At 40.3% G+C, this 21734-nt stretch overlaps 1 protein-coding gene across 2 annotated transcripts; it reads right to left on the reverse strand.

Annotated features, from left to right (window-relative positions):
• Nucleotides 1-573: 573 nt before the first annotated feature.
• LOC137604146 (protein FAM53B-like) lies at nucleotides 574-21493 on the reverse strand. 2 transcript variants are annotated; one of them, XM_068328092.1, is made up of 5 exons: nucleotides 21358-21493; nucleotides 12166-12452; nucleotides 10039-10093; nucleotides 7762-8636; nucleotides 574-1780 (listed from the first exon to the last, which is right to left on the reverse strand). In XM_068328092.1, the coding sequence occupies exons 2-5, from the start codon at nucleotides 12244-12246 to the stop codon at nucleotides 1427-1429; spliced, it is 1365 nt and encodes a 454-aa protein (XP_068184193.1). In that variant the 5' UTR covers nucleotides 12247-12452; nucleotides 21358-21493; the 3' UTR covers nucleotides 574-1426. The 2 variants fall into 2 exon arrangements, with proteins under 2 accessions (XP_068184193.1, XP_068184195.1); XM_068328094.1 differs by having other exon boundaries at nucleotides 21355-21456.
• Nucleotides 21494-21734: the final 241 nt, after the last annotated feature.

Raw genomic sequence — 21734 nt, forward strand, 5'->3', positions numbered from 1 at the left:
CAATAATAATGACGGCACAAGCCTTCCATGCAGACCCCTCTAGAATTAAGGCCTATAAAAAGGTGGCAGGTGCATTGAGTTTGTTTTAGCCGCTTGGAGACACATAGGAGACATGATAGGAAATCCCAGGGAGGAACAAACTTTTCCAAGCCAACATGTCCGTTTGTCTGTCTGCCTCACAGAGCCCGGAACATTTTTTTCCTGACATCACCTCCTCCGGTCACCTCTAGGTTACCAGCCAGGGATAGTCCATGTCTAATCTTCCTGTTTGGGTTCGGTGAAGAGACGCGCATTAGAAAGACCTTACGCAACCTAACAACTTTTAGGATAAAAAGCAAAACAGCAAAAGAGTTTATCCAGTAAATAATACAACACCCATGGACATTCAAACAATAGTGTTTGAGTATGTGAGATGCAATAAAACTGCTGTGAATTGTGATGCAGGAAGAGAGTAAAACTTCTAAAAGATTCAATGGAAACTTTGCAATGAATTCAGACCTTTGATGTGTGAAAGTGAAAGGCTTCCACAGCAATTTTATCACTCATTAATAAGCTGCAATTAAATCAGAAGTGTGAGTTCAGGTTGCACATTTATTCATGTCCTTTCTGTTAGAACAAAGGCCTTGTGTTCTTGTTCCTTCACAAACAACTCATAAAAAACAGTTAGAAAAATATACACTGATATTAGAACTGAAAACTTCAGTGTCAAATTCAAATATACAATTTGCACATTAAGAAACTACAAAAAGGTCAGAAAAGGTGGCTTCAACTGAGGTCAGGTTTTTTTTTTTAAAGAACTGAGCAAGCATCCAAAAGAAGGCACTGTCATTTTCTGAACACCTCATGAAGCTTATTAAGCTACATTCAACAACAAAATATCTGATTTTCATGTGTGCACAAAAGATAAAGAAGATCAAGGGTAAGTCTGTAAGAATACACTTCCTCCTGTTTACCCCTGCGTGTTTCCACCCCATCCTCAATGCCCGCATTTTCACTGAGAAAATAAAACTCGATCTAAGTACAGGACAGCTCAGCTACTGCTACAGTACTACAAATCTATGGTTAGCTAACTTTGGAAAGGTCATCAGGTTGAAAAGAGAGTGGGGGCTTTAAAGAATAACCCTCACTTTCCAACTCCTGAGTTAAGCTGAATACCCATTTTCAAGAACAACTAAAGTCACTGCATTTTGATTCAAGCAGTGAGAATGTTCAGGGCAAATGTGTCATGAAGAAGCCAACTTTTACAACATACTTTATCCTTCATCATCTTTATCACTTTCTTTATCTTTTCCTTTCAAAGCAGACAGAATCCTCTTCTATGGTTTCTTTCAACCCTTCTTGACAGCCGTCTCTTAGTACATCATGAATGTCCAATGACTTTATACAACAGTCCAGAGACGGTCTTTAAAAATCTGCTATAACATATTCAGTTTTTCTCAATCTGGTCAAGATCCAGCTCTCCCCCCAGCTGGAAAATGTCCCTCTGAGTGCTGCAATCACCCTTCCAGAGGGTGTGGCTGCTGCACACGATGCCCAAAGGAGACCCGGGCTGGGAATCCACACTACAAGCTGAGTCACTATCGATCTCTTCGTAGGATGAATCCTCCTCCTCGTCATCTGCTGCTGCTGCGTGCCGAGACTCCAGTCCAAGCTTGGGCATGGCGGTGAAGCCTGAATCTTGTTGGCTGGAAGCCTCAGAGGTGGGAAGAGGCAGGCTTGATTGGCAACCATCTGTGGCTGAGAATCGCAGGCAGCTCAAGCTCTGAAAAGTCTGAAGTTTCTGTGTAGAAAGACAGAAAGGACAAGACAGGGGTTGGTTGGTGAACTTTAAGCTTAACTGTTCACCCTCTAATGAAACTACATGAAAATACTCAAAGTTTGGCAGGGAAAACTCCAATCTCTTGGTTTTCCATAATGTCAGTTTTAGATTGACTTTCATTTTGGGCAGGCGAAAGCTGGCCTTCCTTTTCTACAATGGCATGTGAGCATGTAAACACAAGTGTACACACAAGCCATTGACGAACATGCACGTATTCTCAACCTCATGCTGAAAATCACTGCTGAGCTACAAACCACAATAAAAGGCATCTTGTTTCAAACGTGGTATGGGCTTCTATTTCACTGCAGAAACCACAGTGAAAAATGTCATGCACGGCTGGGAAGCAAAATCCACACAGTGGAAGACTTTTCTTGTTTTAGGCTTTGCTTTTCATTGATTTTATTATGTTTTGTAGTTCTGCACTCCAGGGCAAGTTGGGGTAAATCTGTACATGAACTACTGCCTATGTTTTTGATCTCAGCGCTTGACCTGAGATTTTTGCCACTATAAAATTGCTTCTGAATTTGCCATCATGCTCTATGTTTACACCATGAATTTGCTCCCTGCAACAAAGAAAAGCAGCCATGTGCAGGGAAGGGGTTAATGATCACTAGAGTAGCCCGGCAGCAGATGTTGGGGGCCTGGATGTGAATAGATATGAGGTTTTCTCTATAGAGCCTCAGCTTACATGATAGACACTACTAATGTTCCTCAGTGTGCTAGAACATTGCTTTTCCTGTTACAATGAACTGGGAGTATCCATTTATGAATATAACTTCAGTGGGCTCCTTTTTTCCCTGATGCATCACGACACATAAGGAAACTACAGTATACTGCAGGCTTTGGGCTGTTAGAGTCAAAGGGTTGCTCTGTTTTTGCTGGATAACTTTATACAAAAGTGGCTCAAACTCTGAACACTTCATCTAAAAATGTGTGAAGTGATCATTTTTAAGAGTGGGAGGTCTTTGCTGTAGTTGCCTCACTGGCGTGGAGAAGGGAATTTCTGAGCACTTGCACCCTCTGTATTACCTCACTGCTAATTATCACTGCAGAGGATGTGAAAGAATAAGGAAAAAAACGAGGGAGAAAAGCAGCTTCTCCACAATATGCTTTCTATAAAGTCCACTGAGGCTGACGTGGATTTGGTGGGTGTGGTGGTAGTTTGGGAAAGCAGGATTGGACTTCTGCTGTTTACCTCAAGTTTGCCTGTATGTTTTTTTTCTTTCACTTTAGTATATCCCAACCAGATGGAATAAATCCACACCATATTAATTTATACCACTCATACTCAGTAGAGGTTCTCTAATCTCATGTCTAACTTAACCCCCTGCAGTGACTGTATGTGATTTAAAATTTTTAAAAAACTTACATAAAAAATACATAAACTGAAAATAGAAATTTTTAAACAGGCATAAAGTTTTTATGAATTAACTTTATTGATGCATTTATAATAATCTATTTAAGTTCAAATTGAAGCAACTCAGCTGGAACAATGTTCATCATTATTATTATCAAGCTTCAAAAATGACTGCTTCAGCTTGAATTAAATGTTCCCGCTACATTATAATAATTTAACTCAACAAATCACTTTTCAAAAGTAAATTTTAAGAAGGGTTTAAAGCCAACGTGCAGACTTATTTAAATAGCACATGACATGTATTATAATGCCATATAAATTTAGAATGACTTATAATTCAAGACATAATCTGTCGGGGGAAGTAAAATTATGAGGACATGTGGATGTGGGCAGGTGTCTACAAATAGTTTTTTGAAACTTGGACGGACCTGTTCTCATGCATCTGCATTCATGTTGGCAGTGACTGTTTGTCTGGAGCATGTGATAACACACCCTATATGTCATCGCCAGATTGTAAACAATGAGGACAGTTTTATGGATCTTTATGAACCACCATCCTATGCTCATTTAATGCTTTTCTTTGTTTAACCCCAGCCGTCTACACCTGCTCTGATGACATATGCATAACCCTCTGCAAGGCTAGTTGTATAGCTAAGAGACACTTTGGGACAGCGAAACACAACAGAAATGCAAAAGAAAGAAACATATACAGCAAACTGTAGCGCGAGGCTGCCCTAATATAGAAGATGAAAAAAAGCAAAAGTCAAACAACAACATCAAAAACAGTTATTAGTGATACAAAGCATTTAAATGAGACATTAAGTGATGAAAAATGTCAGAACTAAGTTTTCTCTTTGTGAAGCATATGTCTGAACAGTCTTTTATCTGCATAAAACAAAACCAGAACTTCTACTTTAAAGATCATTATCTACAACATTTAAACTGAAAGAAGTACAAGCTAAGAGGAAGTACAAAATAAGAGGTTAGACAAATATCCTCTTGATAATTAGGGCAAACAGCAGACATCGCCACTTTAAGTACTATGGTATGTGTTCTCTTGCAAACCTGATTAGAAACATGTACATGTGTAAACATATACAGAAAGGTGGGCGGATACATCCACCACACATGAGTGTGATTTAAAAAGCACTGTATATGATCTGCATTTGGCCTACCTATATAATGAGGCCACATATACAACACCCAGTAACAATGCTCTAAAGAGAACATGAAAGAGCGAAAATAGCAAACACCTGTAAAACTAAAGACAGTGCAGAGGTATAAACAGAGACAGGAGAATTTAACTCATTCTCGACAGCCAGACTACATGCCTGCACACCTCCATGACAATTATCTTTGTTGCTGTCTGTGTGTGTGAATGCTTTGGTCTCAGTATTTGTATGGTGTTTACTCTAATGCAGACAGAAAACCTGGCAGATACTTAGAGATAAGTTGGAAAAAAGGTAAATATGTCAAGTTGGAGCAAAGATTAAACGAGCAGAGGTAATACATGCGGCTGCAAACTGGCATTTGGTGATGCTTCACAGAGCACCTTCAGGACAAGTCAAGACATGTCATAACATACACGGTGAGCGCCACACCTCCAGACATCTACCAAGGTATTCTCTTTGACTTGCAAGGATTGACTGTCAGCTATGATCGCCATGTCTGCCATCCCAAGAATGGGGAGATGGGGTAAGGAGGGGTACAGCCTAGCAGCTCGATCTTAGGCCAGCACGAAGATATTAATAGAGAAGTGTGAAGTTTGTCTGCCAGTTTAACTTCAGAAATAATACCGTCTTTCTTTACCCTGGCCTATATCCCATAAGTGTGCAGACTCACACAAAATAAAGCACTTGTTAAAAGTGCCTTATTTTTCGCCTAGACTGCCAAAGATACACAATAGCAAGATGGCAATTTTTCTTCAAAATGCCAGTGACCCTGTGATGTTGGCAACTGGGGCTACTAAGATGACACAGACATAAAACAGTCCCAATGAAAATGGCAGTGCTGGCCTTAAACAGACCATTTCCTCAAAAGCAAAGTGTGAGCGGTGTCAACAATCATTCAGCGAGTGACCTAGAATCAAGAGATAACATTCCTCATCTGACAGCTCACTACGCCCACTACTTTGAGGAAAAAACAATGAAAGCCCAAGCTGGGAGGGCAGGCAGGAATCAAAATCAAGCAGCAGAGAGAGCAGTGAGCTGATATACGCAACTGACAGGGAGGACATGCAAGGAATTTTGGGGGCTGTCGCACATAAATCCCTACAGTAGTTGAGCTATATCTGATTAACATGACATGCATCCTCAGAATTCACACCCACCTTCATTGTGGGTGAGGAATCTAAAGCCCAAATTACACCATGTTCCACTCACAGCGCACTCCGGGGACTTGTAACATGTTGATCCCAAAGTGCCTAAACCCTTGAACTTCCTTCAACTTATTTTTTTTTACGTGGACGTAGGACTGTATTACTCATCCATACACACACACACACACACACACACACACACACACACACGCACACGCACACGCACACACACACACACACACGCACACACACACCAATGTGATGGAGAAGATAATTTGGCAAGTGTGTCTAATTCTGAAAAGGAATAACCCTTGATTTACACCCTGAGGCAGGGTGGAGGCGAACACCTTTTCAGTGTTTGACACACACATCTTGGGAACGACTGTGAAAAGAGATGTGTCTTACAGGCAGGGAAAAAAAGGAGTGAGAGCCTCACTTAAATCACACATATGGATATATTAAATGCCAGAATTATGATAACAAGCATCCAAGTAATTAATTCCTGTAAGTCAAAAGAAAATTCTGTCTATTCCCAAGCTTGTTGTAATTCTCGTACTGTATTTTCTCGCTGACCAACTCTGTAACCACCCCCCATCTTTCCAAATTGTGGTTTCCATTTCCAGTTTGTCAGCTACTAGTTTTCCATTGACCCTCGCTGAGACAAACTACCTCATAAACTTACGACAACCACATGAATCTTCAATGCATGTAGGATTTTTTTTGGGGGGGGGTGTTATTTGTCTGAGCTTGACATAATAAAAACCTGCATGTTTCCAGAGCACATCCATGCAGCATTTGACCTGGACTTGTTAGGGACAAAAAGACTGTAAGTTGAGATTGATTGGCATAGGAAGAGAAAGAGAGAACTGAGTACATTTTTGCTATATCACTGCTTACTTCAGGCCTGTAAAAAAGTGAGAGAGTAAACAATAGATCCAATGTGACGTGTATAACTTACACTTCTTTCAGCAATGCTAAGTGAATTACAGTCCTGCACAGAACACCAAAAATATTGAATAAAAAACTGATAATAAAGCTTCTATTACCTGACACTATGGAGTCTTCTACTGAGATCTACCGATGCTACCAGAGGTAATATAAAATGGACTGTGTGTGTTTGTGCATCTGTGTGATCACTACGCTTGATTTTCCCCTCTTAGCTGCTGGCATGACCAGAGGAAACACGCTTGATAGGCTCCATTACCAAAGGCTTGTTTATCCAACCCTGGCTAGGTCCTGAGAATGACTGGGAGGCTCGGAGAACCAACCTTTGGGAAAAGGAAGCAAGGGTGGGGTGGGGGTAAACTGATGGTATTTTCTAATAAAAGAACAGGAAAAGGAAAATATATCTGTTACAGAAATTATGATGGAGATCTTAGTGAGCATAATATGAATCTTATTTACATTGTGTCTGTGTAGTTGGCTTTGGTATCGGTGGATGCTGTTGAAGCTAGAGCTTCTATGCAGAACTTGAAGAGCATTCAGATAAATAACAAGCTGGATGCAACCTAAAGAGTCAGACAAAGATCATTGTGGTGCCTGGGCAAACTGTAAAAATACAACAGTACTACCTAACAGATGACAGTGGTTCTATTTTAAGTTTGAGTTTAACCAAACTTCCTCTGGTTGGTTTATCTGTGGTTGTTCTGTCTCTGACCTTAAAAAAGAACAATCAATGCCTTGTCTTGGCAAAAAAAAAAAAAAAAAGGAAAGTTTTCTGTGCCTCTAAATAGCCCTACTATTATCTTTGGTTTCTTTAAACGCTTGATCATTAATGGGAACTAAAATTCCAATATAACAGAACAGTAAATTAAATATGAAAACAAAAGGTAAAGCTTTCAAAGAAATAAATGAAAGGTTATGGGTCCGACCTTTGGATGGGCTGTTTACCCAACAGAGTAAATGAAATGACAAACCAGAACCAGGCTTGCTAGAGCATGGCATGAGGTTGTGTGACCGAACATGAGGAATGCTTCTGTAATAAGTACCATTCCCTGAGCCGGAGGGAGTAGGCCTGAGCTCACTTAGCCCCGAGAACATGGACCAAAGATCAGCAAATCTTAAGTCAGCTTGATTTAATAGAAACACAATCAGATTCAAAGCGAGGCAGGGTTTGGGTTAGGGGTTATATTTCTGAAACACCCAAACTTCTTTGTCTAAGAAAGACAAGGTTTTGGGTGGCAATTGTGTTGACTTCAGGAATTAGGCAAACTGCATTAGTAATAAAAATGCTCATGATATTGGTTTGCTTGAAAATTTCCAACTAACCTGAGTCATCTTTGTGAGATCCAGGGAAGGGCGCTGCTCCTGGGAATCTTCTGGTCTCCTGCGCTTCTTCCCAATCTTTTTATCATTCAGCACACAGGGCTGGGACCTGCTCCGGGACAGACTCCCAATACCCCTGGCACTCTGGCTGGCACGCCTGCCCAATTCTGGGGTGGAGTCTGGAGAGCTTGCCTCCAACACCTCTTCCCTCTGGAGCTCTGGCAGGCTGATCTGCTCATGGGAGAGGGAGAGTGGTCTGAGGAAGTGGTGTTGCTGGTAGTGGTGATGAAGCAAGGAAGAAGAGGTCGGGGACAGTGGAGAGGCAGTGAATTGAGGATGGAGAGGCAGTTGCTGGTTGAAGAATGGCAGATCGAGGGATCCGTCTGAAGGGATGGCAGAGCATGAGGGCAAACTGAAACTGGAGCTACGTTGAATGGTGGGAAAATGGCTGCTGGGGAAGCCCCCTCCTCCTCTAACACTGCCCCCGCTGTGGCATCTTCGTTTTTCCACTGTTGTCCACACCCGAGAGCTTTGGGGTCTCCACGATGAGTGGAACCCACTGAATTCATCGGAAAACGACAGGGAGCGACACTGGCGCTTGCTAGGGGGTGCTGTAGGGGCTTGGTTGGTAGCTGTGATGGTGTAGTTTGCAGTGGCAGATGTGCTGTGGGAGTGAGGGTCAGCGGTGTTGCCCTCCCTAATGCTGAGATCTCGTATCAGACTGGTGATGGCAGTAGGGCTGCCTTGCTCCTTGGCCCAGGACCAGGACCCTGGCTCTGGAATCACATCCCACAGGATCTTTAGACTGGAACTAGGCTGGCAGGGTGTGCTCTGCTGGATGGTACAGCTTTGCCCATGGTCCACCCACCTATCTGCCTCTGCGAAATTCAAAGCATAAAAACTCACAGTCATTGACTGCATTGGTAGTCCTATTATGTACAGTATACCTTGTACAGACACTTGATGGTCCAGTCTGTTGGATTAAAGAAGCTCTAATAATCCTAGCAGTCTTCATCCAAATTAAGATGAATGAATGAATTAAACTAAGAGGTCATCACATGGAGTTGCTATTCATGGGTAACTTTACTAAAACCTGCAAAAAAAACAAAGATGGCAAACAGCAGGATGCTATTTTTCACAATCATAGTGCCATTAAGAACCTAAAAGACATTCAAGTCTGAAAGCATTTTATGATTGGATGTTTTGTTAAGTCTGAAGAAGTTGATTGTTTCTATGAAGGATTGCTGGTACTCATAACTTCATAATTCAAGAGTAGACAGCCTAATATGAAGACAACATTACGGGCATAGTTGAGAAAACTGTTTGAGTCTGCATGAATGATGATTCCAAGAACTCCATTATTATGATAAGAATCGTCCGGTGAAGAGTTGGCAAGTCAAAACCCTTAATCAAGTGGTTAGCAAGATATCCTTCAGAAAGCAGTACGACTTGGCAACTGTCTCAGCAGCTGCAGAAAAGAGACTGTTTCCCAGTTGTGAGAAACAAAAGACTTGAAGTGAATCTACTGAAGCTTCTGGCATCTGATCCAAATCCTGTCATTTTGGATCCTTGTCCCTAATTTTGGAACACTCTCTCACAGACGGGTGGACGGAAATCATTGTTTGGGAAGGACAAACAATGTACGGGGGCTACAGTGACGACCTGACAGGAATGTTAGGAAAACAACTTGACAAAGAGACAGAGAGAAAGAGAGAGAGAGGGATGAACTTCAAAATGGAACCCTTTGAAAGTGAGATGAAGCTACAGTTGACTTACAAAGACACGTAAAGGCATGCACCCCTCCCATTTTACCACATCGCCACCAAAAAGAAAAAAAGGACCGTGAGTGGTTGCAGGTAGTATGTCTTTTAACACAAGGGTAATTAATGCAACACGAACACGTGCTAAAGGGAAATTGCTGACATAGGCAACAACATATTCAATTACAGTTGACTCCCGTGAGAGCGGTTCAATGCTGTGTGGAGGCAGGTGCACCCTTATCACGAGAGGGGGATGAGTGACAGACGTGAGAGATAGAGTGAGTACATTAACAATGGGATGGTTGTAGTGGGGGAGTGTCTCTGACCTTGACAATTCAATTTATGAGGATCTTAAGGGGGCAATCCATTACATTTGTAAAAAATTTGTTTGGATAAAAAGATCATACCTCAGCAACTGAAAGTGTTTGTGTTTGGACTGAGTACATCCTTTAATAGTCCCGAGAACGGGAAATTCTCTTTACACTCTTCACATTAAAGAGAGGTAATGGAGAAAACTCACCCACAGTTCCACAGGAGAAGAGGGTGGTACCTCTGCTCATGGTGTGGAGGTCACGCTGTGGAGGCAGACACAGGGGCCCGATCAGTGAGTGCATAACACAAAAAGCATGGTTCGAGATCCCATGTTTGGACTTAAACCAAAATGGATTTTTATCAGTTTCATCTCTGCATATTTTTTATGCACCAATCCAATAATGAAAAGTTTAAACTACATTTAAGTCAGCTGTTACGTGTACTTTCATATGTGTACTATATAGAACTATATTTATAGCTAGAATCTTTGCACATAAGATTTCAAAAACAATTTATCAGACTATCTACCAATTGCTGCAAATTAACCCACACAATTCAAAAGCATAAAACACTTAAAGTGACTCATCAGCGATATGCGAGTATGACTTGATGAAAAAGGCACTAATTAGTATCTTAATAAGGAACAACAGATCAAATGACAATTTGGAGTTGAAAGGAGACATGTACAGTGACAAAAGACAGCATAATTTTGTTCCTCGTTTTAATTTTACAACCAGTGAATTTACTGTTACTGCACATGTTAACTTTTTATTTTTAAACCATGATACAACCAGTTTCACCAACAACAGTCACACTGCAAAAGGGTATGCTAGTTGTCATAATTACTCGTTTTTACTAATTCTCTACTCTTTCACATCTATAAAATGCAAAGTTGGTTCAAACTGGTTCTAATCTAACTTTATCGTTTAGCCAAATTAGAAGACTTTACAAAATGGCTGTTTGAACAATGACGACCAGTTTTATCTGTCCATGCGTCTCTTCTGTGTCACCTAGTCACAGTTCAACCTGACAAAAGGGTGATGACTGCCAGGGAAAATGTTGCGATGACACACAGAACTTGAAGTTATTAAGACACATACAATTAGGATACAAGGCATAGATTTCAAAATAAGGGTTATGTTGCAGAGGATGAATAATGAAACATCCTTAGTGGTTGGATGATGAAAATCTACTGCTCAGCTGTCCAAGCCTTCATAGAACAGCGGACCAAGGTATAACACAGTCAGCTACTGGGGGCCAAGAATATCAAAGAAGTGGAGGTTTTATTATTAACGTTACAATTACATAGAGTGAATATAAAGGCCTTTGAAAGCAGAACAGAACCTCAGCGCGTCAGGATTTTTTCACATTTGCAGACACTTCAGTGGCAAAGGTGACATGCAGGTTCTGTGGCATGAAAGGAGTGGTAAAGACTTCAACAGAAGTTTACAGAAGTGCTCTCATTCTCACACACATTGTTCTCTGTCACAACGGAAATCAGGACTAATTCTGTTTAACGTTTGGCACACATTTTGATCATACAACAGAGCAGAGAACATGATCCTGAAGAAGCAATATGGCCATCCTGACCACTAAAAGTTTTCATCTGATTATCATGATTATATAAATACTGTGATTCAAATGCAATGATTTCTGCAGTGCTGTTCTAGTATGCAACCAATTATAGTTGTTATATGTATTGTTTTATTTTATTTAGTACTTTTTGATATTTGCTGTTCCTCCCAGACAAATTGTCCTTTGCCCCTTTTAGAAATAAAGTGTAAGTATCTTGCAGCATATTGTAAAAATCTACTTTCAACCCGCCTGAATGATTTTTCAAGCCATATCTACTGCCCTTCCAATAAGATAAAGCGATGTGAAATCGGAGTTAACCAACACCTTGAAAGTGATTTCTGATACATGCTTGCTCGAGACGTTGAAATACCAATGACACAAAATTATTACACAAGATCGAGAAAGCAGGAAGAGAGACAGCTTGGTTGCGTGACAAATTTTACACGTCTTGATTTGCTGTAGAGCGATGAGTAAAAATAAAATGTAGAAACAAATTCTATTGCAGACACTAAAACCAAGTCATAGGTGATCTGAAGCCTAAACAACAAAGTTTTTTCTTTCAAAAAACATCAAGTACATCTGACGTTACATTATAACTTTAAGTACTTACTGCATTGCCAGACCTAGCACTTCCGTAGAGATTTCTGAAGTGTTTAATTGACCCATTAATTTAGCTGACTCTTGACTAACAAGTGAAAACCTGTGCAACAGTAATCAGTAACGGGTTGCTCTGTGCAGACTATAAAAAATTCTCTCTCACCAGGCGTCTCTCGATGTTCTTGGACCTTACATCATTGACACCCTTCTTCTTTTCCAGTGTTTTCAAGAAAATGATCACCATTGTATCACACTGCTCTGCTCCAGTTTGTTTGGACGCAGGAAGAGGACACGAGTAGCCATCTTAGAGGAGGGCAGAGGGCAGCTAGTGCACTGGAGAGAAGCATACGACTGCTTGGTGACCTCCCATTTGCTGAGCAGCCCTCAGGTGGTGATGATGGCTGGTGGTGACGGAGGTAGGAGGATTTAACTTTAACTCTTCAGCTGACCCTGCATTAAACAGAAAAAGATGATTTAAATATTAAAGTATTTTCATCATAGGTATCTTTAATTTACTACCCCTCTTCCAGGGCTCATTGTGAAATTAAGAAATACAGGTTCTGGGTGTGTCTTGCTGGCAGGAAATATATGAAAAATATAGAAACACAGCAGCCAGTGGACCAAACGAGGCCCTCCAGCTGAATATGGAACCCTAACAAAAGTTTAATTCTCTTAAACATTTGCATAGAGAACTATTTCAAGAAAAATTCATGTACATGTCAAATAGATCACCAATATAGATGATATATAGATCCCTGCATTCAGTACTGTTTCTATAAAGACACAAGTTATGGAAACAATCATTTATAACATTTATATTTGAAAAATTAAGTCTAAATTTGGATAAATATCAAAGTATTACCAATCAACTATGACTATTGAAATCAAGTGTTGTTAAATGTTGAATTCAAACTATTTCAGTATTATAGCTTTGACCTCTTTGCTTGCAAAATTGAATATTGAACAAAATTGAACAAATTGAATATTACTGCTATTTAACTCCATCTTAAAACAGACAAGTTAAGCAATTGTGGTTCAAATGAAATGAAAAACAACAAACACAATACAGTTAGGCCGGCTTTTTCAAAACCAATTCATAGTTGAAGGTAATGTTGATCCACCTAATTTTTCTCTATCAACAAAAAATGAGTTGAGGAGCATTATTTTACTATTGATGGTGTTAAGAAAACACATTCATCATTCTGTCACTTGGTAACTTATCCCTTCTACTCTACATATGGCTCCAGGCCTATAACGTACCTTTTAAAACAACATATACTGCTATATGTTAAATTGCTTCCTTATTCCTGTGTATAATGGAAGATCTCGCATGTCAATAGAATCCACAGATGCTATAAAGAAAGATAAAGTGAAGTCAATCTAGGAAAAGGACTTCAAATAAAATCACTTCACTATAGATGTGGTTGTAGAAACAGGAACAGAAAAGAAACGCTCTATATGGATCTGTGGTTGCCTCCTTGATCAACCACAGAATGTACAATACAGACAGTAGCTGCAGCAGCAAACACACTCTTAAAATGTCTGGATGGAGTTATATATAGGGTAGATAGCTGGTGATATGTGACATCAGCTCAGATTTTCTGATACTAATTAGTGCCTTGGAGGGATTCAAAAACGTATTTGTCCTTGATAAGGAAAAAAAAGAACTTCAGTTTTTCTCCTTTTCTCAAACACCAAACACACTGATGACTCCCGTTTAGATAGTATAAGGAGGTTTCGGTATGACCCCTCCAACAACCCCACACACAATCAACATTTATGGAGCAATGTAAGAGGCTAAGGGACATTCCAGATGTTACACAGCCTGTATAATACTGTTTCATGGTGAGTAAGGATTGTCACACTTATATAACATTGTTTTGAGATAAGCAATGGTTCACTGGGTATTAAATGAGTTTAACAGGACATTGCACTTTGCAGAGAACTGAAAGGGAAACAGAATAAAAGTACAGATACTCAGTTCGCTAACAGGAAACTTGATTAAGTTAGTCCAGCAATGTTTCATTTCTTCACTACATCATCTCAATTCTTTCCATCATCTTCATCTGTGGGACTACATGGAGACTATTAATGTTGCATGTAGGCCCTCCTCGAACCAACTGCAAACATATGACTCCTATTATCTCCATTTATCCTGGAAAGTCAGTCGAGCACAACTGGGCCTCTCCAGGCAAGAGGGTCTGGTGCCGGTGGAGGAGGGAATGTTCGTCTTGATCAATTTTACAGATTTCTTTACTGATTAGGACTGACACTCAGTAATGGGTGTGGCATTGTAGCAATGAGTGTCTGTCTGAGAGTAAGAGCTGAGGAGTGTGACAGTCATATGTAAGAACTGCTACAGAGAGCTGTTTGACTAATGTGGTTGGAAAGTGTTCCTGTTTCATCAGGACTCAAACATCACCTAAAGTTATGGCCCAGGGTCTGCTCATGCAGTGTGTGTGTGTGTGTGTGTGTGTGTGTGTGTGTGTGTGTGTGTGTGTGTGTGTGTATGTTTGTGTGTGTGTGTGTGTGTGTGTGTGTGTGTGTGTGTGTGTCAGAGACTGGCAAATGGGGTTATGGGAGAGGGTAGACCAAGTGTGAAGTCAAACCTGCAGCCATGCTTACTTAATGAACCGACTCCTCACGCTGGGGAAGCCAGGGCTTAACATGGAAAGACCCGTCAAGCAGATTTTCACTGCACAGAGTGACTGTTGGCTTCACCTCCCCGTTCGAAAAAACATTTGACTCGCTGTCATACTTATGAAAAACTAGGAAGAGATCAGTTTGCGCCACACCTTGTCTCCAAGTTTGACGGGTCAGCCCTGTAAAAACTATCTCCAACATGCAGTGTTCTTGCATGTTTGTTTTTCATCCTTCACTGGGAATAATTTTATGCTGGTATCTTAAAGCCAAACCAATCGACTAAGAGAAAAGTGACTTAAATTATGACTTTAGTGATACCCCCGAACATCATACACAATAATTCAAACGAGTCATTATGGAAACCAAATGGAGCCTGATGGTGCAACTTGGTGTGCTCATTTGTCCTTCAGATGAGTATTATTGCAAAATATTTAGACAGCTGTTATGCTTTACCAGTTTGACCAACAGCAGCCCAGCCGTGGATCAGGACTATGATGGGCTCATTCATGAAATACTTATTACGCATCCTACTTACAAATTGCCTGTCCTAAGCAACTTTCTTCATGTGTTTGTAATGTTTAGTCAAATTTGAATTTGTTTTACTGCTTATCATTATAACAAACTGAAGGAATCTTTTATCATTAAACTCTGATGTGACTACAAACATTTGTAAAAGTGTGATAAGACATTTTTTGACCTAGTGAAATTTAACTCCATTGTGGACTAAGAGTTAATGGTAATCCTAGTCAGATTTGTGTATGCTGGGGTGCAGACAGCAGCTCTTGGCTCACAATTGCTAGTGACTCATGAGGGCACTAGAAAGGGCAGCGAAGATAATATGGCCCCTTGCCCGGGATGTGATTTGTACAGGCGGATGAATAGGAGCCCATTTGGGGTCCCCAAAAAAGCTCTGTGGCGGGGTGCTTGGTGTCCATCACCAATTGGCTCTAGTTACTGCATACTTCTGCAGAGTACGTCTGGTGTCAAGGCTTTGATCAGTGGCTGCAGCTGAAAGAAACCCACTCATTACTTTATACTAATGAAATAAAGAGGAACACACAAACAAAAAAAACCTTGTTCTTACCATATTCTCACTTTAATGAGGTTATAAAGCTGAAAATTTAACAGCTTTACCAGATTAGCTCGGACTGCTGAAAGCAGAGATTATAGCAAAATTTAAAACATCAAAAGAGTAGAGGACTGCTAGCACATGTTTTTTTTGTATATTGGGATAAAGAAATGCAAGAGCCTGTCTTTTGAGAAAGTCTGCATTGCTGATTGTTAATTCAGGGTGAACCCACATGCACGTCGCTCTCATATAATGCGGTCGAGGTCATAAAAACGGTCCTGGGGAGGTCAAGACATACCAGGGGATGATCTGGTCATCACCCTAGTAGCCACTGCAAAGGCAGGACTGGCCAAAAACAACATGCCAACACACCAGTAGTTCTTCAGACAATGAAAAGTTCATTCATTTGAACTAGCTGTGAAAGTTCTGGCGTAATTCGGAAGATTCCCCTGAATGCTGTCTCATGACAGTACGTCAACAAGTGCGTAACTACAGCCACTTTTTAAAGCCCTAAAGAATAGATGATGGAAAAAATTGACTGGATATACAAATGGATGAAACAAAATATATAAATTACATTTTATGTTATTAATAGTATTTCTTATAACATTTACAATAAGCTTTTATTGCAGCTTTCTCTGGAAACCATTTCCTGATTGCTTCAGTATTAATGAAAATGGTGTGGGCTGGAGTAGTTTTTCTTTTTCTTTTTGAATCGGAGCAGCTCTTTCATAAAAACAAAAGTGGGAATTGTTACTCTAAAGAACCACTTTAGGATTACCCTTTGAGCCTGTAAGCCTAGTAATTACGGTTCTCTTGTCAGTGCCTGGGCGTTAAGATGACGTGCAAGGATAGAAGGCATAAGATAGCACACTTCCCTTTTGTAATATACAGGCTGTGCTTCCCTTGTGGTCTCATGCTGCTGCTGAATTGGGTGTGGACCGCACTGACTTCATTTACCAGATATATCAAGGAAAAAACCCCAAGTGATCCACAAAGCTCCACGACACTAAGATAATTTCAAATAAAAGGTCTCACTGACCACTTCTGCTTTCATAATATAACACAATAAAGGAGTGCAACAGGCTTTACATCCCACTCTGATTTCACATTAACATTTATAGTGTGTGTATTGCATTACAAAACACACTTACATAATAGCTTTAAGATAAACCAAATTCAACATTTCTGTCATCATTACTTTCAGTGCCAGAGATCTGATAGTGATAGAGAGTGATAGAGACTATATCTTGTCACAACATCAAGTTTTCCACCATGCCATCCCTTGGATCAAATATTTCCCAGAAATTTCTTGGGGCGAGTTTCTCAATGGTTTACTCAGGCATTTGCTATTCAGTTCAATGGGTAGCCATAGCAGCCAAACACAGAACTGTGGAAATTGGTGATGCAGAAAATCTTCCAGCTTGCAAAGAATAACATCTTGTACAACATCTTGTAATTTCTGTGTCAATACATAGTTATAGGAAAATGAATTATCAAGTAGAGCCTGCTTACCAAGCTGCAGCGGGATGACATATGAGCTGCAAACACAACACAGTGTTCCTGTTCCTGCAGCCTGACATTTATTTGGGGTCTATTACTGAGTCTCAGGCAAGGATTTGGTTAACTAAAATGTCGAGAAGCTTGACAGGCGTTGGATCAGGTGTTTCAGTTCGAGAAAAGGAAGGCATGGGGCCTCTTGCCCCCTGGAGTGACCCTAGCATGCCATGACTCTCCATACATCAGGTACCCCACTAATTACACCACCCCCGCTCCATCAATCCCTGCTTTTCCATCTGTGGTTTCCTCCATTATCCATGAGTGCCTGTTCTGTTCTGTGCACACTAACCAGAGCCCTAATCCATCAGGGATACATTACATGGGAGCCTCCAGCCTTTTTCGCAATCCCCTCCAATTGCTGAGTTGTACAAGGAAGGGCCACTCCTATCTTCTGTAAGCAAGTGATGTCAGTACCAATCAACCAATAACTGTTATTACATAATACCACCACATTGCAGAGGTGCTTTAAGGGTGAGTTAAGAGTATGTGGTGGTGGGAGAATGTCAGAAAAGAAAACTATGCGCAGCATTCCATTGGTCCATTCATTCATTCACTGGGGGGGTGGGGGGTCAGCTCACCATATGGACCCTCTGACGGCATGTATAACAGATGCATCATCAGGAGATGGGAGCGTTGCCATGAAACTGTCTGAAGCATTTATTTTAACTTGCCCATTGGAGAATTACTGTGAGAATGATCTAATTTACTTAAACATATGATTTGTTGTAATCTGTCTGAAAGATTGTGAAGTAAATCCAATTAAATTCAAGTTCATCAAATTAATCAAATTAATGTTTACTTCATTTAAATCCATTTTACTTGAATTTAAATTGAAAATGGGGGAAATATTTTGGTTCACTGACACACAACTAAAGGATTTAATCTTAGTTCTGTTTGCAAGCCTAAGCATGCACAACAAGCCAATTCTGGAAGATGTGACACATCAAGTATCGGCTATATAAGTATATCTGTATATGGAGTTAAATGTGTAATTGCTACATGTTTACAGTAGTGTAAAAGTGGTTTAATAAAGTAAGATACAGACATAAAGTAACATTATGAAAAAGCTATTTAAGCACAGGAAAAGAGCCAAATGCCAGCCTGCCATTCATAGCAGTGGTGCTGTTATAAAGTAAAAAACAAACAAACTATAGGTTCTCCAGAAGAGAACAGGCTGTACACACATGCATGCACAGACAAAACACCCCTTGCATGCATTGATACCATCAGACACTGGATATGAAAACTCACTTTTAAAAAATCTATGCCATGCTGGGCTTTGTCTTTCCTTTCAATGGAGGGAAGACTAGACCTTAGGTGTAATATTACTACTTCAGGAATCAAAAGTGAACCCCAGAGCCACAGTCTTGTTTTAAATAATTGTTCACTATCACCACATAAATGCACCACTGTGGGATGTGTTGATGGGAGCATTCTTCTTGCATCCCAGAATGCTTTTCATCTCTAAGTGGAGTCTGGTGCTTGTCTTGGGGGGTTGGGAAAGTGCTTCTTTGGTGTATGTGAGAATGCCCCTTTTCTTTTCAGCTATACGTCTTTGGCTCTGAGGGCGTCGAAACCCCAGACTTACAAATCTATCACGTTAATGAGGAAGGAATATACCGGTACAAAATGAGGACCAACGCCACTGAAGGTTTTGTTTTTAACCCTATAAAGCCAAGTGGCATGGGTTTTAGTGCGTCTGCAGCAGCAGCAGTTATGACAGGAGGTCACAGAGAAGAAAAGAAGGCTTCTGAGATGAATGGAAGAAAGCATGGAAGCACAGACAGGCATGGCTAACAGCCCTATTCTGGTAGCTTTCCATAATGCCTGAGGCGAGAGAACAAGGGAAAGAAAGAGAGCCACAGTATTAGTGGAACCCAAAAAACAAATCAGACTGAAAAACAGGCAAAAAGTGAAATAGAAAAATAAAGAAAAGTCAAAAAGAAAGAAACTGACAGAGGGTGAAAAGTGGCTGAATGTGTCTGTGTGTGGACTGAGGGAGAGTTGTACACACAGATGGAGAATGGACCAGGGGTTTGCTCAGCCCACAGCTGCCCTCTGACAGAATAGGCCCTAATAGGGCCTTTTGCCCGCAACACAAAGACGTTGCAAATGTGTGCATCTCAAGCACACATTGGAGTGCAGACCGATCCTCTTTAAAAACCAACCAGACTTAATTGCTTCCATAAATTATGCTTCTATGTTCAATACAAGTGTATAGAATAACAATTTTAGCAGGAAAGACATGCAGGGTATCAGATATTAGATTCAGTTTTAAAACTTTTTATGAAGAGCAAATGTTCCTGTGTTAACAAAGAGACCAATTGTCAACTACTTTTCATGTATTCAAGAGGCCCAGGGTTGAGGACTGAATCTGACGATGCGATAGGTTATCGCATTACAACATTTTTGACTGCATGCATTCAAAGGTTTTCATACAAATGGTTTGTTTTACAACTCTTTTGACCATTTGTGATTTTGAAAGTTGGAGATCACTTCTTCGTGTACATTAAAAAACAACCCAGGTGCCAAGTTCAGGTATTAAAGGTTTTCAACTGAGCCCTGGTCAGATTAAATCAGCAGGTGCAGCAAAACACACATGCTGGTACACATGAAAGAATTCGACTGACAAAAAAAGCACACTTGTTAACATCAAGCTATAACATTCCAGCAGTGGTGCGATCACCATAATTTAAGACAGATCAAAAATCCTACTAACAGTGAGGCCCACTCTTTGTAATTAGACACTAGAGCTGACATATACTGTAATTAAATATTTGCCCACCATCTCTCCTTACTTCCAACTTTAACTTAATCTACACCTTGTGAGAGCAATTTCTGAGCACAAACCAACATTTCCTGTAAACAAAAAAACTCAAAACTGACTCAAGAACAACTGCATTTTGCATGTTGTCAGCAAGATGGATTTCCAGGTCATTCCAATTAGAGTTCCCTGGTATCAAACCAGTTTGTCATGGTGTCTTGTTTATGGTGTCCACAAAGATCTACCATCTGCTGTGCAATATTAGAGAGGGCAAAACATTAACATCAACTGTTGCTTCCTAACCCACTAATTCCAGTTAGTGTTTTGTCTCCACTGTATTCCATGCTCAGAGTATAAATGATATATTTTAAAAAATGATTAAAACACATAATCAACAACAAATATACTGACAAATAATTATATGAATACTTTAGAACCAATTTAGGATGGGTGAGGCTCTGCTCGTCACAGCATCCTATCAGTTCCCCACATGAGTAAAGACAGTTTTACTTTCATAAATGTGTCATAAAATGTGCATGTGACTATCACATAGTCATTACAATTTACCAAAGCACAACATATTTTGACAGGACGAGGACACATCCTAATGCATCGGCTCTAAAATATGAAGTATTGAATTCGTTTCAGCCTATTCAGCAAAAAAAAAAAAGGACATTAATGAATAACGCTTAGTAAAGATGTGCAACCAGGCCTTCTGACTCAAAGCCTCTCACAGGCTGTGGTGAGGACATGTGTGTCAATAGGACGCACAAAGCAGCCACACTGTCTCTCCACCTACAGGTACTGCGATTGACGACAGCCTGAACTTTATTACCACTGTTGATAGACGGAGGGGAGTTTACTGGCCCAGGGAGCTTTTTTTAATGTGTGCAGCCCTAACCCTCTCTCCAGATTATCAAGCAGAAATTCTTGATGCATGCATCTGTTCGGCCATTGGATCCTCTCATTCAGATGCTGAAAGTAACGTGTAAACTCCACTTAGTCCAGAAAAGTAAAAATATAGAAAACAAGCCAGAAGAAAAATAGTTTTTTTTTCTGGGCATAATTTGGTGTAAATGCAGCTCATTTTGATTGCCACTGCTTCCATAATAATTAAGTAGAATTTTAAAAAAAGTCTTTTCTATTTTCTGATGAAAGTACCCGAAAGTAACCCAAGATTGTTGCCATCTAACGTTTCAGTCAGAGGAAACCCAACGTGAGCAGACAAAGTAAACCCCACAGCAGTGAAAGAAGAAACCAGAAGATGCGTGGCTTAACACAGTTAGAATAAACATAGATCCGAACAAATGACCTACTACCTGGCCAGCAGAGGCTCGTCGAAGTTAGGTCATCTTCAACAAAGGAAAAAATAAAAAAATGTGGAAATTTTGTTGAAGCTGCGGCCGCCAGCTCGGCATTGCCAGCGCAAAACTGAGCAGGACTGTGAGCACTGAACGGTTCTCTGCTGCTTTCAGCCTTCAGGAACATAATATCGGTGTCCGAACAAACCATAAGGATAGGGGAATCCAGAAGAAGGTGGACATATTACCAGCTAACAAAATGTACGAAAAGACTGCTGACTTATTGTTCACGTAAGCGTTTACAAATGTTGAACTCCGAAACACAATAAAACAACATCAGGTTTTATCGAACAAGACGCAAGAATATATTTATGTAAAAACATCCACCCCTCCCG

Source organism: Antennarius striatus, chromosome 11 (assembly GCF_040054535.1).
Source record: "Antennarius striatus isolate MH-2024 chromosome 11, ASM4005453v1, whole genome shotgun sequence".
NCBI classification, from domain to species: domain Eukaryota; kingdom Metazoa; phylum Chordata; class Actinopteri; order Lophiiformes; family Antennariidae; genus Antennarius; species Antennarius striatus.

Bases quoted from the DNA above. Each gene is read 5' to 3' on its own strand.
- LOC137604146 (XM_068328092.1), bottom strand. From the start codon at position 12,246: ATGGTGATCATTTTCTTGAAAACACTGGAAAAGAAGAAGGGTGTCAAT. The intron at 8,637-10,038 runs GTGAGTTTTCTC...TGAATTTCGCAG, and splicing joins CTTCTCCTGTGGAACTGTGG to AGGCAGATAGGTGGGTGGAC. The intron at 1,781-7,761 runs GTTAGTTGGAAA...CTTTCTACACAG, and splicing joins ATCTCACAAAGATGACTCAG to AAACTTCAGACTTTTCAGAG.